The sequence below is a fragment of the Patiria miniata genome, unplaced genomic scaffold (genome assembly GCF_015706575.1).
Source record: "Patiria miniata isolate m_02_andy unplaced genomic scaffold, ASM1570657v1 HiC_scaffold_14, whole genome shotgun sequence".
NCBI lineage: Eukaryota > Metazoa > Echinodermata > Asteroidea > Valvatida > Asterinidae > Patiria > Patiria miniata.
Window position 1 is genome coordinate 82,790 of NW_024037052.1, and position 16,327 is coordinate 99,116.

General features: G+C 39.2%; 2 protein-coding genes across 2 annotated transcripts; one reads left to right on the forward strand and one right to left on the reverse strand.

Annotated features, from left to right (window-relative positions):
• Positions 1 to 1,217: 1,217 nt before the first annotated feature.
• Positions 1,218 to 10,082, reverse strand: LOC119721820 (coiled-coil domain-containing protein 77-like; the record flags this gene model as incomplete). The annotated part of the gene is given in 4 exon segments (XM_038191775.1): positions 1,218 to 3,566; positions 4,539 to 4,691; positions 8,083 to 8,302; positions 9,856 to 10,082. Coding segments are annotated over 4 exon segments (747 nt in total), but the record flags the coding sequence as incomplete, so codon positions are not given.
• A 1,480-nt stretch (positions 10,083 to 11,562) lies between these two features.
• LOC119721821 (coiled-coil domain-containing protein 77-like) lies at positions 11,563 to 13,515 on the forward strand. Its single transcript, XM_038191776.1, has 2 exons — positions 11,563 to 11,617; positions 13,171 to 13,515. The coding sequence occupies exons 1-2, from the start codon at positions 11,565 to 11,567 to the stop codon at positions 13,451 to 13,453; spliced, it is 336 nt and encodes a 111-aa protein (XP_038047704.1). The 5' UTR covers positions 11,563 to 11,564; the 3' UTR covers positions 13,454 to 13,515.
• Positions 13,516 to 16,327: the final 2,812 nt, after the last annotated feature.

The window sequence follows — 16,327 nt, forward strand, 5'->3', positions numbered from 1 at the left end:
TCCCTTTACATGGGTCAACTGTCGTAGGTCAACCAGCCCTAGTGTCAACATATCTAAACTCAACTTTGATTGGCTGGCCCGTGGGGTCGCATACAATTTGCATGTTCGGATATATCAGACATTCGTAGTGAGGCTCTGTAAACATGATCGTTTGATCCTCGGACTACCCAGGAGGCTAGTTTTACCACTCAACTTGAAGCAGCTGATATTTGTATAATTAAGAGCTCAATGGTAGTTGCCCCAGTCTAGTCTTGGGAAGGTCTATGTACATTGTTTCAAGTTGAAGCTCATGAGATTGATCAGTTGACATTCATGACATTGAATTGTATAGATTAGGGATAGGCAATGTGGCAATATTTATGAGGTTGGTACCTAGACAGGCTTGTAGGGGCATCAAGGTCTGCATATGCAAACCGCCCCCCCCCCCACACACACACACACAAAGAAATAAAATCCACATTTTTGCTGAATATTTTTGTGAAGTAATTTGGCTCATCTATTACTTTCACCACTGCCTTTAAAAGATTACCTGCAACCATGATGCTTCAACTGAATAAAAATGACATAATAGTGCCATCCAGAGACTAATGTAATCAAGCCCCCCCCCCCTTCCTTGAGTTTGTCAAACTGCAAGTCTTACCCAATTATATGTTGGTCTGGTGTCTTTACCCCCCCCCCCCCCCTCGTGCATACATGCCTGGTATTGGCTCAACTGTGGCTTCTATTAGTGATTTCTTGATTGGTCAAAACATTCAACACGGTGGCACTGTGTGTAACAAACTAACAGACATGTATGTTGTACATATGTGCTTATCTTCAACCAAATTTGAATTCTTATACTGATAGGTTGATACATGAAACAGGCATGCAACTCAAAATTTACAAGAAAAGGAGGAAATTCCAAACCACACAAGCCTTTGTACAGTATTTTTCAAAAATTGTAATGGCATTCATGAGAAGAAAAGAAAGAAGGAAATCAGCAGATCCAAGGAAAAATTGCATGCCTGATGGCAACAACAGTGTTATTATCCCATAATGGGCCACACTGCACCACACAACGCAAGACGCTTGCTGCACGTACGTATGTGGTAGATGAAAGCTGAAACGTGACGACAGCGTGCACGTAACTGTGCATGAAGTGTGCTGGAAGATGAATTGTTAAACCCACTCACACTCATGGAACACACAAAATAAAGCGCTTGAATGCCAATCACAAATTTGTTCTGAAAGCTTGCATAGATCCTTTTAATATTCTACATTTAATTCCAAAATCCTTCACCATAAAAATAAAGTCCTTAAAATAGCCAACTTATTTTAAAAAGTATTTCACTGCAAAAATTCCAAAAGATATTAACAGTTGCATAAAATAATCTCTCTGTTCAATCCTTACTGCCAAGCATATCAATAGGGCTCACTCAATGACGGTCATCTCTTGATTGCTTATTTTACGCAATCAAGCACGCATTGCGCAGTGTTAAAAATGTTCCAAACACACGCGCTTCTTGCTTGAAATGTGTTTGAAATACGACACAGCCGATGTGCGTTATTCAGTTGATGCTCAAAATGTTGATGCATGTGGCTGGTCTGTAGGAAATGACGTCATTTGAATGAGACCTATTGATATTGGACACCAATATAAGATTGTATGGTAGAATACATGTGACTTCATTGCATACACTACTTTGTACATCTCTCCTACATTAGAACAACATGCAGGACATGACCCCAATACATGTACTTTTTGTGCATAGTTAATTGGAATAACAAGCTTGACACAAATGTTTGGAACAACAAATGGGTATTGAAGGACAACTTGCAAACTAGATGGTGAGAAGAGGGCACTATTTACCATTCTGAAATGAACAGGACTGTTCATGTAGTCATCGAGGACAAAACGTGGACATCTGCGTTTCTGCTGTCAGAATAGCAGATTGAGTATTTTTTGAATGGTTCATTTTGTTCTGCTTTCCCGCCTTTGTGCTACCATAAATGCAGAATTTACTGTTTAATAAAATCCACTGTAGTGCTTTTATGCTACCTGAAATGCAGATTTTGCTTTTCCTCCCTTGCTGGAGGGAGAAAAAGTGGAGATCTGCTTTTCTCTTGTTCAAAAATCAGATCAAACCGTTTCTGACGTTTCCATTTCCTGCTTTTGTGCTACCCAAAATGTATATTTTTGTTTTTTGCTTTTCTCATTTCTTAGAACCAGAAAAGCAAAACGAACCTTTGGTAACTACCATTTGTATTCTGCTTTTGGTTAAAAGGAAAATGAAACGGTGCTTCTGAGAAAAATAAGCACCGTTTCATTTTTCTTTGAGTGTAGGTTAACAGGGTTTTTTAGGCGTTCCCCCTTAAAGAGCTTCCACATCACAAAGTTACAAAATGAAAAATGTATTGTCGGAAAATGGCCATACTTCTGTTATCTGCTCTTCTGACAGCAGAAAAGCGATGTCCACTTTGTGTCCTCCTTGGGCCTTACCATAGTGTACCCAAAGTATCGCATTTGAGAAGTCTTTGCTGTGCGCAGTAAACCCATATGTGAGCTGCACAAGCATTACTTCAATAACATCTGAACATACTGGCATGCAATTTCAGTAGTTATTGCCTCCATTTTAAACAGATTCAATTTCAAAACATTGACTATTTTGGCAGTATACATTGCCCCCACAATATAATGGAGCCTTTTCATGTCAAGGTTCCTGTGAGATAACAAATACAACAAACTCTCTCCAGTTTTAAGTAACCAAAGTAACTGTACATGTGGGCATTGTTATGTTAGTACTGTTACTATTCTACGCAGAACAACCGGCCATTCGTACTAAAGTGACAAAGTGACATCAGTTCTCACGTAGCACATGAACAAAAAGGAGCCTTTTTCTCTAAATGTTTGAAATCGTTCACAAGAACAGCGAATACAGCAGCTGAACTATCAGCATGCTAGCATCGGTGGATTTATAGGATCTCCTCCAACTGTTTCTAATCTTAAGTTGTCAGACAAGTCAATTATTAATAACATCAGACATACATGCACTGTTCTTGTGAATATCAGATTTTTGACCCAGGGTGGCAAAAAGGTTCACTTTTTCTATTCACTTGGCACAATAAAATGTTTATGCATAGGCCTTTGTGGGAAAGACAATAGCAACGAAGTCCTATGTCCAATTTGATTGAAAGTTTGATAAGGTTTCCCTGTATTCTCAAGATGTACAGTATCCACTCAGCTATAACTTCAACAGGTAAGTTGTTATGGATCTAACTTAAGATTTGGAGCAATTTTGTTTTTGCTTCAAAAAAAAAAAACCCAAAAGGCACAAATATCACAAGATCCTATGCATCTTCAAACAGAGAATGAGGCTTCCCAAAGTTATAAGTCATTTGATCAAATGTGGAGACACAGTGAGGGGTGATTGTGTGTATTACTAGAGATTCCTGAGGTCTGTTTCCACGCCATAGATCAGAGCCTTGAGTTGATGTAGCTCACTCTGCATCTTCTTTGATCTCTTAGCTGTCTGATGAATATTATGCAGCATGAACATATCACCATCTTCCCCAACACCCACTGTCACCTGTTCAGCATGGCAACAAAACAAGAAGGGTTTACATTACAAAGCACTGACAATGATCCAGGGCTAGGGATGTAGTTGATTCCATTCACAAGTCCACCACAAGTCCAGACACAAGTAATTCGTGAGTCCATCACAAGTCCAGGCACAAGATACACTGGATGCCTTTGTCAAAGCTCATTTGAATAGCTTGTGAGTTAAATTGGTGTTGGAGGACTTGTGGTGGACTTGCAGGGACTAGTGATGGACTCGACTACATCCCTGCAATGATGTCCTTGCAATCTTGATTTCAGTGACAACATCATTATGGACTAAGATGACATAACATCTCACTAACAGAATCTGCTTCTTGATTTAGTCAAGAGCACGTTTCATGGAATGCACCATTTTACTTTATATAATCGACATACAGATCGTTGTCATTTGATTGGTGGAACTCACATCATGTGGCATTCGTTATTGCTCCCATTCACGCCGGGGCTCAAAAAGTCCCATTCGCCTATGGGGAATGGGAAATACTATTGAACAGTTAGGATCATTCTTGTTCCATGACGCAGTTGTATGCAAATGCATGCTGGTGTGCGCGTTTAGCATTGCACGTAGCCAGCGTTGGGTTCAAACATTTTCGTGAAGGGGTGGTTTGGAAGAGAAAAATACATTTTCAACCAATTTTATATTGAAATAAAAGTTCAAATATCAAATGACAAGGATCTATGTGTCAGTTATATAAAACAAATATAAAAGTTCGACATGTTTTTGTACATGGTGGAAGTGTGGCCTTTATTTATGGAGGTAGTCCAGTAAAATGGCCACATATGGGGCTAAGCATGACCCAGCCTTTGGGGTACTTGTTCGCAGTGTCCGCACCACGATCTGCATGAACTGCACTATAGCTGACCAACATAGGAAAGTAGAAAACAGCAACGGACAAATGCAAACTAACAACATGACTGACATGAACAGACAATACTCCACCTTGTAGAGTTGCTTCTCAACATCCTTGAGTTGGTTTCTCAAGATTCGGGTATCATTCTTGAAACCTTCTATCTCCAGATTCCGTCGCTTCTCCATGGCCTCATACCGCTGGTTCATCAGGTGTAAACGCTTAGCAAGCTTTTCCGTCTTATCCTGTGGATAAATAACCACAAGAATGAATGGTACTAGAAACAGGTTTCGGCAATAGATCAGAAATGGCTTAAACTTTGCATGAGCAGTTGGTACTGTTTGAATATCAGAGTTTATTTTGTTCACTTTTCGATAGCAATCAGAACAATCCACTGAAGGGAATTTGAAGTCGGAATTCTATTTTTGATACATTTTGGTACCAACAAAATAGGATTACATAATAATCCTGTTTTAATCCTAAAAATGTGATAAATAGTGATATGACAGTATTCTACCAATACACACACACAAATATGTACTCATGCCATCAGTTTCTGTCATGAGAAAGTATAGGTCATGAAAAACTGACTGGACCTTTTTTTTTACGTTTTGCGTAATTTGTTTCGCTTCAGTGACTTCTAATATTTCAGCCTTCGAAAATGTCCTTCCGTTACCGAAAAAATACATATTTTTAATTTATTTTCAAAACTTGCAGTATGAATGCAATGAAAGTTATTGTGCAAAGCAAGTTTAGGTAGGCCTTCAATATGACATTATAACTGACACTGCTGTACGTATCGTTTTTTAATTACAATTAATTAAATCCCGTCCTTCCGTTACCAAATTGGTAACGGAAGGACGGTAACGGAAGGACAAATGTTATTTTTATCAAATGTAACGACATTTGTGCTCATGTTTGAAAAATGAAAATCACTGCAACTACATGCATGTATAATGCGCATTGAAAGGACATTCATGTGACCCACCTTCACAAAGCTGGTATGAGCAGGGCAAGGTGTTCATTACAAAGGATGGCACAGGCATATGTATAACATGTACATGTACAATGTACATGTATGACAATGTACCGGTACTCATACATGTATGGAGTTGTTGCAGAAAATCAAATCATTAAGTTGCTGCTATCACCATTCATGGACAATAGAGAAAGATACAATTTCTGTGAAGCCATTCCAGAAGCAAATTAAGTAAAAAATGAGATGGCAGAAAGTACCAGTGCTATTGGGCACTTTCATACAATTTACATGTGTAAGACATGTGAGGTGCAATTTTTGACAAATTAAGTTAACAACTTCAGGCTGGATGTTTATAAGATAATTATTGTTAATACTCTAAATCATTAAAATTTGATTTCAAACACTGAATTTAGAGTTCAATTAAAAGCAACACCTAAAACATTTTTTAAAGCACAATGATTCTGAAGCCATCAGTTCTACCTGTAGATGTTTTTAATGTACATGTAAGCTGGTCGCCCCTGCCCCCCCCCCCCCCCACCCTTTAGGTAAACCACTGAACCTACTGGTGTTATTATTAAAAGTTGTTGGTGAACATGTAACCAATATACTCAAGTGCTCAAATACTGTGTATTTAAAACTTTTAAGGATTAAGGTGATGGGTTTGAAGTCCATTTCTGTAGTTGTCTTGTGTTCGTGAATTATGTGTTTTTGGTTGTTTTCATTTTTCATTTGTTATCATTAATTAGCAGGCTTCTATCTTTATCTCAATAGTTTCTTGGGTATAATTATTTATGCCAGGTCTGCATATTGTTGATTTCACATTCAGTTACACATTTCAGCAATTTATTTCACTTGTATAATTAGTGTAAATTCACATTTTATTCATGCTATAATTGAGTAAACCTTTTGTCCTTCCGTTACCGTCCTTCCGCTACCAAATTATAATCCACTTAAGACATTGTAATTATATCACCGAAACACTTAAAGTCAAATGAAAGGTGGTATAGTATAGATAAAGCCGCAGGGATTCCATTTCCTACCTTTGAAATATAATTGCCCCATAAAATTCACAGAGTTTATGCAAAACGCGTGTAAGTTGGAAAACCCTCGTCCGTTTTACCGTCCTTCCGTTACCGACCTCATTAATATTCATAATTCATTAACGAGAGGTATGCATGCCCCCCAAAAGTGTGGAAATTGAAGGTAGCATTATAGCAATACCATTGTGACATTTGCTTGCTGTAACTAATAACAGTGGCTGTGATAGGCACATTTGAAATTTTGTTTAATGAGCGAAAACGTCCTTCCGTTACCGTGGAATTGCCCAAAAGCAGTAAAAAATTCTGAGCTCTCCATAGGTTTGTGCACAAAAATGGACGCACCCAGCAGTGTACATTCTGTACAGTAAGTTAAGTCTCTAGTCATTTTAAGCTACAGTCCATCATTTGCAGCTATCCAAAAAGTAACTGATGTAATTATCGTTGAAAAACATACTTGGTTGGTTGACAGTACTAAATTCTCTCTGAAATTATTCTTTCTGACATGCTGTCATTTTGAAGAAATCAACAAAAGAAGGTCTTCAGACGCATCGTTGGAAATTTCTGTTAGTAGTTCGCTTTTTTATTTGGCGAAGCACGCACAAGCGTTGACACGATGCAAACGTGCGCGCAGTTGCCTTAATTCATCGTATCAGTGCATGACACCGCGTAGCTGCAATCGGCTCAATGAGAATGTGTCTCAATTCAGGCCCAATTCAAAACATGATTCAGCAACATGATTCAGCAACTTTTATTTGAAATCGAGATCCGCAGGCCCGGTTCTGTGTTTTTTTTGTCCCGTTCTGTTCACAAACTCATCTATGTTTCAAGTCACAGACCATACAGGGATGAAACTGGCCTATGGGGAAAAAATCTGAAAATAGGCCGGCCAAAATTCTGTGTCCGAAATCTGGGCTGCGCCGCAAGTACACATACGTACTATATGTACAATAAACTTCGTGTTCAATTTCTGGACATCGCCTCCTTTTTTTCTTTTACATGTACATGTAGATCCAAATGAAATTTTACGATGTGAAAAATGTTCAGTGTTTCCATAAGATTAAAAAGCCCGAATTAGGGTTGGAGTTTCTGACTCGTAATTAAAGAAATTCACATCTTACTTGAGACACGGAGAAAGTCAAGGAAAAAGTCCAAGACAACAAGTCCACTAACGCATGGTAGGTGGAACTGGAAAAAGTTTGGCATTAGGCCTGCCGTCTTTTTCGTACAACAACTGCCGGTGAAATTTGTCTTCTATGCTCTCCTCGCCTTCCTCAAGATTTTGCATGGAAGAGATCGTCAGACTAAAACCACCACGTTGCAATCATTCAGTATCATTTGTACAACACTGAATAAAGTAGATCTGCCAAAGTCCAAAATGCTCCTTATGTGCGATTACCCCAATAGTTTGATTGCAGCTTTTGAGGGGGCCATTCAGTTGTGACTTTGTAACAAGATTCTTTTGTTTTGCTAACTTTTGAAAAAAAAATGATTTCTGAATGGAAAAGTTAGTTCTTTTTTTAAAGCAATTCAAACGAATTTGCTTGAAAATGATCATTATTGTATTGTATTTAACTTGAAATGATTTCTTTGTGCAGGAAGCTTCTCTATAATGCCCACCTCAATTTCCAAGTTCTGTGTTTGTCTCTCTTCCAGTGCATGATCTGAGATGACTAAGACGTCATCTTTGGAGACATCTAGTTGTTCCTTACATCGATCCAGCTCCTGTAGTAGACGGTCCTTCTCTGCCATCCAGACTCGCTCCTGAGATCGTCCTTCATACTTCAGCTCTAGATAGTCCTTAGTGCTGTCATACAACATCTGCTGTGTACGATGTAACCTATTAACAGAAGAATGTCCATGACAAGTGATGTATGATGGTTGAACAAGGTAGCTGAATAAAGGATACACATTCTACTTTTGTTTAAAGAACGGTAAGTGTCTTATTAGTCATTCATAAGATTTCATTTCATTTTGCGTCGGGGTGATGTAAATCAAATTAGGTTTTGCCCTTCACCGACATATAAACACTGTATACTCTCTGTGTTACCTCCCGAGTGAAAGTTGAAAAAAATCACTCCGGTCAAACCCATGACCCTCCTGCTTTCTAGTGCAGATGTCTTACCACTTGACCACCGAGCTAACGGGATCAGTTGGCTGGTTCGAATCTGATGTACATAGCAGCGGGTACTACATTAACTATTCATAAGATGGTAAGACATCTGCAATAGAAAGCAGGAGGTCGTGGGTTCGAGTCCCACCGGAGTGATTTTTTTCCAACTTTCACTCGGGAGGAAACACACTGAGAATACAGTGTTTATACATCGGTGATGGACAAAACCTAATTTGGTTTTATTAGTCAATTGACTCATGTAATTTCAGCAAGCACACACTGCATATGCCTCCATGTTATTTTGGCAAGATGTGTTGCCAATATACTAGTGTGGAAAGACTGTGGTTTCTAAAATAACTAAGATCAAAGTGCTTTACATTATTATTACCCCTGATCATTGGGCCAATGAAACATTGCAAATACAATCTCAGCTTCCTGTGGAATATGGATTTTTATTCACGAGAAAGTCATTTTAGTCATGTTCCCTGACAGTATTTTATAAACTATTGAATAGGATGGTGCCAGACTATTTTTGCATTCTAGCCTCACTTTCAATTTTTATTTTAAATGTGGCTTAAAAACATTAGGGTATGTTTAACAACAAATTTAAATTTTCATTAAAGCAGACTGGTATTAATTTGTAATTAATTTTATGTCACTGCTTTAATTTCTCTTTGCAAGTTCCAAATATGAAGATTTTACCTCGCTTTCAATTTAATATAGTCGACTCCTGAATAAAGCCCATACAGCTCGGTGTAGTCATTTCGACGCAAGGTAGCTAAAATCAATCACAATTGCGATCTCTGTTCTCACAGGTACCCATTTACTCCTGGGTGGGGCGAAGCAATGAGTGACAAAGTGTCTTGCCAAAGGGAACATGCACCATAACCCCAGGCTGGACTCGAACCCACAACCTGTAGAATTACCCGCAGACAACGAGTTCAATGCTCCAGACCATGAGGCCAGGGCACTCCACATATTTAGAAATGTTTTGCCAATTCATGCAACAACACAAACACCAGGTAATATAATCTATTTGAAACCCCTGCCCGTTGTCCAAACTGCACACATGTGCATTTATCTTTATTGGTACCTTCAAGGATGTAACTGGGGTCCAAGTTGCTGGAGGGCCCTAAAGGGACCTCAGTTTCTAGTAGGAGGCAGTCTTTGAGCAGAGGGGTCCATGCCCCTCATCCTCCTCCCCTATCATTAGCTATGCCACTGGGCACCTTTGTCAAGTTCATTTAAGATTATAAGGAATCAATGAAGGGAGTTCCTACTTTTCATTGAGGGAGTGAATCTTGGAGCGATCTCTCTCAATCACAGTCTGCATCTCTTCCATCCTGACCCTACGATCCTCCAGCAAGGCTTCCGTCCGCTCTCTAGATAGCTCAGCTTGTTCCTTCATCTGAGATTGTAGAGCTTCAATCTGTAGCAACAGACTCTCTGGCTCTGCCTGCTGCTGGTCTGAATCAGGATGGACAGCTTTGGGCTGGGCGCTGTTGGACTGAAATGAGGATTGGAAAATATTGATGGATGGTAACAGGATCAACCTGCTGGTACAGACTCGGACAAAAGAAACCACCATTTTGGAGATGATCTGATCAATTATCGTGATTGAAGCAACTTTACTGGGATAACGTATGTAACTAATCTTGGAAAGTTCATGGTATGATGAGGCGGCTTTTTTGCCAAACTCACTTCTCAGGGGAGTAACTACAGGTAATTTCATCAGCTGATCAAGGAATTATCAACACACCTACCAAAAGCTGCAACAGATATATATATTTACTATTAATACTATGAAAGTAAGTAAAGTCTGTCATTAGCCAATACATCTCCGGTTTCAAAGGCATGAAACGACCGAGGATATTTTTTTATCCCCCCTGGATAGGATGCCAGTCCATTGCAGGTTACTTCCCAGCTAATATCGGTACCCATTTATACTCCTGGGTGGAGAGAGGCAAGTGGGGGTGAAGTGGCTTGCCCAAGGACACACATATAACCGGCAACTAGATTCGGACCCCTGACCCTCTGATCATGAGTCACAAACCTTAACCATATTAATGCTTAAAAAAAACTTAAAATCCCATAGACCTTATAAATAGTTAATGCGATGCCCGCTGCCATGTACCAATACATCAGATTCGAGCCAGCCAACCGATCCCATTAGCTCAGTGGTCAACCGGTACATGGCAGCGGGCATCGCATTAACTATTTATAAGGTCTATGGGATTTTAATTTTTTTTTAAGCATTAATATGGTTAAGGTTTGTGACTCATGATCAGAGGGTCAGGGGTCCGAATCTAGTTGCCGGTTATATGTGTGTCCTTGGGCAAGCCACTTCACCCCCACTTGCCTCTCTCCACCCAGGAGTATAAATAGGTACCGATATTAGCTGGGAAGTAACCTGCAATGGACTGGCATCCTATCCAGGGGGGATAAAAAAATATCCTCGGTCGTTTCATGCCTTTGAAACCGGAGATGTATTGGCTAATGACAGACTTTACTTACTTTCATAGTATTAATAGTAAATATATATATCTGTTGCAGCTTTTGGTAGGTGTGTTGATAATTCCTTGATCAGCTGATGAAATTACCTGTAGTTACTCCCCTGAGAAGTGAGTTTGGCAAAAAAGCCGCCTCATCATACCATGAACTTTCCAAGATTAGTTACATACGTTATCCCAGTAAAGTTGCTTCAATCACGATAATTGATCAGATCATCTCCAAAATGGTGGTTTCTTTTGTCCGAGTCTGTACCAGCAGGTTGATCCTGTTACCATCCATCAATATTTTCCAATCCTCATTTCAGTCCAACAGCGCCCAGCCCAAAGCTGTCCATCCTGATTCAGACCAGCAGCAGGCAGAGCCAGAGAGTCTGTTGCTACAGATTGAAGCTCTACAATCTCAGATGAAGGAACAAGCTGAGCTATCTAGAGAGCGGACGGAAGCCTTGCTGGAGGATCGTAGGGTCAGGATGGAAGAGATGCAGACTGTGATTGAGAGAGATCGCTCCAAGATTCACTCCCTCAATGAAAAGTAGGAACTCCCTTCATTGATTCCTTATAATCTTAAATGAACTTGACAAAGGTGCCCAGTGGCATAGCTAATGATAGGGGAGGAGGATGAGGGGCACGGACCCCTCTGCTCAAAGACTGCCTCCTACTAGAAACTGAGGTCCCTTTAGGGCCCTCCAGCAACTTGGACCCCAGTTACATCCTTGAAGGTACCAATAAAGATAAATGCACATGTGTGCAGTTTGGACAACGGGCAGGGGTTTCAAATAGATTATATTACCTGGTGTTTGTGTTGTTGCATGAATTGGCAAAACATTTCTAAATATGTGGAGTGCCCTGGTCTCATGGTCTGGAGCATTGAACTCGTTGTCTGCGGGTAATTCTACAGGTTGTGGGTTCGAGTCCAGCCTGGGGATATGGTGCATGTTCCCTTTGGCAAGACACTTTGTCACTCATTGCTTCGCCCCACCCAGGAGTAAATGGGTACCTGTGAGAACAGAGATCGCAATTGTGATTGATTTTAGCTACCTTGCGTCGAAATGACTACACCGAGCTGTATGGGCTTTATTCAGGAGTCGACTATATTAAATTGAAAGCGAGGTAAAATCTTCATATTTGGAACTTGCAAAGAGAAATTAAAGCAGTGACATAAAATTAATTACAAATTAATACCAGTCTGCTTTAATGAAAATTTAAATTTGTTGTTAAACATACCCTAATGTTTTTAAGCCACATTTAAAATAAAAATTGAAAGTGAGGCTAGAATGCAAAAATAGTCTGGCACCATCCTATTCAATAGTTTATAAAATACTGTCAGGGAACATGACTAAAATGACTTTCTCGTGAATAAAAATCCATATTCCACAGGAAGCTGAGATTGTATTTGCAATGTTTCATTGGCCCAATGATCAGGGGTAATAATAATGTAAAGCACTTTGATCTTAGTTATTTTAGAAACCACAGTCTTTCCACACTAGTATATTGGCAACACATCTTGCCAAAATAACATGGAGGCATATGCAGTGTGTGCTTGCTGAAATTACATGAGTCAATTGACTAATAAAACCAAATTAGGTTTTGTCCATCACCGATGTATAAACACTGTATTCTCAGTGTGTTTCCTCCCGAGTGAAAGTTGGAAAAAAATCACTCCGGTGGGACTCGAACCCACGACCTCCTGCTTTCTATTGCAGATGTCTTACCATCTTATGAATAGTTAATGTAGTACCCGCTGCTATGTACATCAGATTCGAACCAGCCAACTGATCCCGTTAGCTCGGTGGTCAAGTGGTAAGACATCTGCACTAGAAAGCAGGAGGGTCATGGGTTTGACCGGAGTGATTTTTTTCAACTTTCACTCGGGAGGTAACACAGAGAGTATACAGTGTTTATATGTCGGTGAAGGGCAAAACCTAATTTGATTTACATCACCCCGACGCAAAATGAAATGAAATCTTATGAATGACTAATAAGACACTTACCGTTCTTTAAACAAAAGTAGAATGTGTATCCTTTATTCAGCTACCTTGTTCAACCATCATACATCACTTGTCATGGACATTCTTCTGTTAATAGGTTACATCGTACACAGCAGATGTTGTATGACAGCACTAAGGACTATCTAGAGCTGAAGTATGAAGGACGATCTCAGGAGCGAGTCTGGATGGCAGTGAAGGACCGTCTACTACAGGAGCTGGATCGATGTAAGGAACAACTAGATGTCTCCAAAGATGACGTCTTAGTCATCTCAGATCATGCACTGGAAGAGAGACAAACACAGAACTTGGAAATTGAGGTGGGCATTATAGAGAAGCTTCCTGCACAAAGAAATCATTTCAAGTTAAATACAATACAATAATGATCATTTTCAAGCAAATTCGTTTGAATTGCTTTAAAAAAAGAACTAACTTTTCCATTCAGAAATCATTTTTTTTTCAAAAGTTAGCAAAACAAAAGAATCTTGTTACAAAGTCACAACTGAATGGCCCCCTCAAAAGCTGCAATCAAACTATTGGGGTAATCGCACATAAGGAGCATTTTGGACTTTGGCAGATCTACTTTATTCAGTGTTGTACAAATGATACTGAATGATTGCAACGTGGTGGTTTTAGTCTGACGATCTCTTCCATGCAAAATCTTGAGGAAGGCGAGGAGAGCATAGAAGACAAATTTCACCGGCAGTTGTTGTACGAAAAAGACGGCAGGCCTAATGCCAAACTTTTTCCAGTTCCACCTACCATGCGTTAGTGGACTTGTTGTCTTGGACTTTTTCCTTGACTTTCTCCGTGTCTCAAGTAAGATGTGAATTTCTTTAATTACGAGTCAGAAACTCCAACCCTAATTCGGGCTTTTTAATCTTATGGAAACACTGAACATTTTTCACATCGTAAAATTTCATTTGGATCTACATGTACATGTAAAAGAAAAAAAGGAGGCGATGTCCAGAAATTGAACACGAAGTTTATTGTACATATAGTACGTATGTGTACTTGCGGCGCAGCCCAGATTTCGGACACAGAATTTTGGCCGGCCTATTTTCAGATTTTTTCCCCATAGGCCAGTTTCATCCCTGTATGGTCTGTGACTTGAAACATAGATGAGTTTGTGAACAGAACGGGACAAAAAAAACACAGAACCGGGCCTGCGGATCTCGATTTCAAATAAAAGTTGCTGAATCATGTTGCTGAATCATGTTTTGAATTGGGCCTGAATTGAGACACATTCTCATTGAGCCGATTGCAGCTACGCGGTGTCATGCACTGATACGATGAATTAAGGCAACTGCGCGCACGTTTGCATCGTGTCAACGCTTGTGCGTGCTTCGCCAAATAAAAAAGCGAACTACTAACAGAAATTTCCAACGATGCGTCTGAAGACCTTCTTTTGTTGATTTCTTCAAAACGACAGCATGTCAGAAAGAATAATTTCAGAGAGAATTTAGTACTGTCAACCAACCAAGTATGTTTTTCAACGATAATTACATCAGTTACTTTTTGGATAGCTGCAAATGATGGACTGTAGCTTAAAATGACTAGAGACTTAACTTACTGTACAGAATGTACACTGCTGGTGCGTCCATTTTTGTGCACAAACCTATGGAGAGCTCAGAATTTTTACTGCTTTTGGCAATTCCACGGTAACGGAAGGACGTTTTCGCTCATTAAACAAAATTTCAAATGTGCCTATCACAGCCACTGTTATTAGTTACAGCAAGCAAATGTCACAATGGTATTGCTATAATGCTACCTTCAATTTCCACACTTTTGGGGGCATGCATACCTCTCGTTAATGAATTATGAATATTAATGAGGTCGGTAACGGAAGGACGGTAAAACGGACGAGGGTTTTCCAACTTACACGCGTTTTGCATAAACTCTGTGAATTTTATGGGGCAATTATATTTCAAAGGTAGGAAATGGAATCCCTGCGGCTTTATCTATACTATACCACCTTTCATTTGACTTTAAGTGTTTCGGTGATATAATTACAATGTCTTAAGTGGATTATAATTTGGTAGCGGAAGGACGGTAACGGAAGGACAAAAGGTTTACTCAATTATAGCATGAATAAAATGTGAATTTACACTAATTATACAAGTGAAATAAATTGCTGAAATGTGTAACTGAATGTGAAATCAACCATATGCAGACCTGGCATAAATAATTATACCAAGAAACTATTGAGATAAAGATAGAAGCCTGCTAATTAATGATAACAAATGAAAAATGAAAACAACCAAAAACACATAATTCACGAACACAAGACAACTACAGAAATGGACTTCAAACCCATCACCTTAATCCTTAAAAGTTTTAAATACACAGTATTTGAGCACTTGAGTATATTGGTTACATGTTCACCAATAACTTTTAATAATAACACCAGTAGGTTCAGTGGTTTACCTAAAGGGTGGGGGGGGGCAGGGGCGACCAGCTTACATGTACATTAAAAAACATCTACAGGTAGAACTGATGGCTTCAGAATCATTGTGCTTTAAAAAATGTTTTAGGTGTTGCTTTTAATTGAACTCTAAATTCAGTGTTTGAAATCAAATTTTATGATTTAGAGTATTAACAATAATTATCTTATAAACATCCAGCCTGAGTTGTTAACTTAATTTGTCAAAATTGCACCTCACATGTCTTACACATGTAAATTGTATGAAAGTGCCCAATAGCACTGGTACTTTCTGCCCTCTCATTTTTTACTTAATTTGCTTCTGGAATGGCTTCACAGAAATTGTATCTTTCTCTATTGTCCATGAATGGTGATAGCAGCAACTTAATGATTTGATTTCTGCAACAACTCCCATACATGTGTGAGTAACGGTACATTGTCATACATGTACATTGTACATGTACATGTTATACATATGCCTGTGCCATCCTTTGTAATGAACACTTGCCCTGCTCATACAGCTTGTGAAGGTGGGTCACATGAATGTCCTTTCAATGCGCATTATACATGCATTGTAGTTGCAGTGATTTCATTTTTCAAACATGAGCACAAATGTCGTTACATTTGATAAAAATAACATTTGTCCTTCCGTTACCGTCATTCCGGTACCAATTGGTAACGGAAGGACGGGATTTAATAATTGTAATTAAAAAACGATACGTACAGCAGTGTGTACAGTTATAATGTCATATTGAAGGCACCTACTAAACTTGCTTTGCACAATAACTTCATGGCATTCATACTGCAAGTTTTGAAAATAAATTAAAAATATGTA

What these genes read in the sequence shown, in the direction of transcription:
- LOC119721821 (XM_038191776.1), top strand. Translation starts at nt 11,565, where the DNA reads ATGCAGACTGTGATTGAGAGAGATCGCTCCAAGATTCACTCCCTCAAT. An exon ending in ATTCACTCCCTCAATGAAAA is followed by an intron (nt 11,618 to 13,170) that starts GTAGGAACTCCC and finishes TTCTGTTAATAG; the next exon opens with GTTACATCGTACACAGCAGA.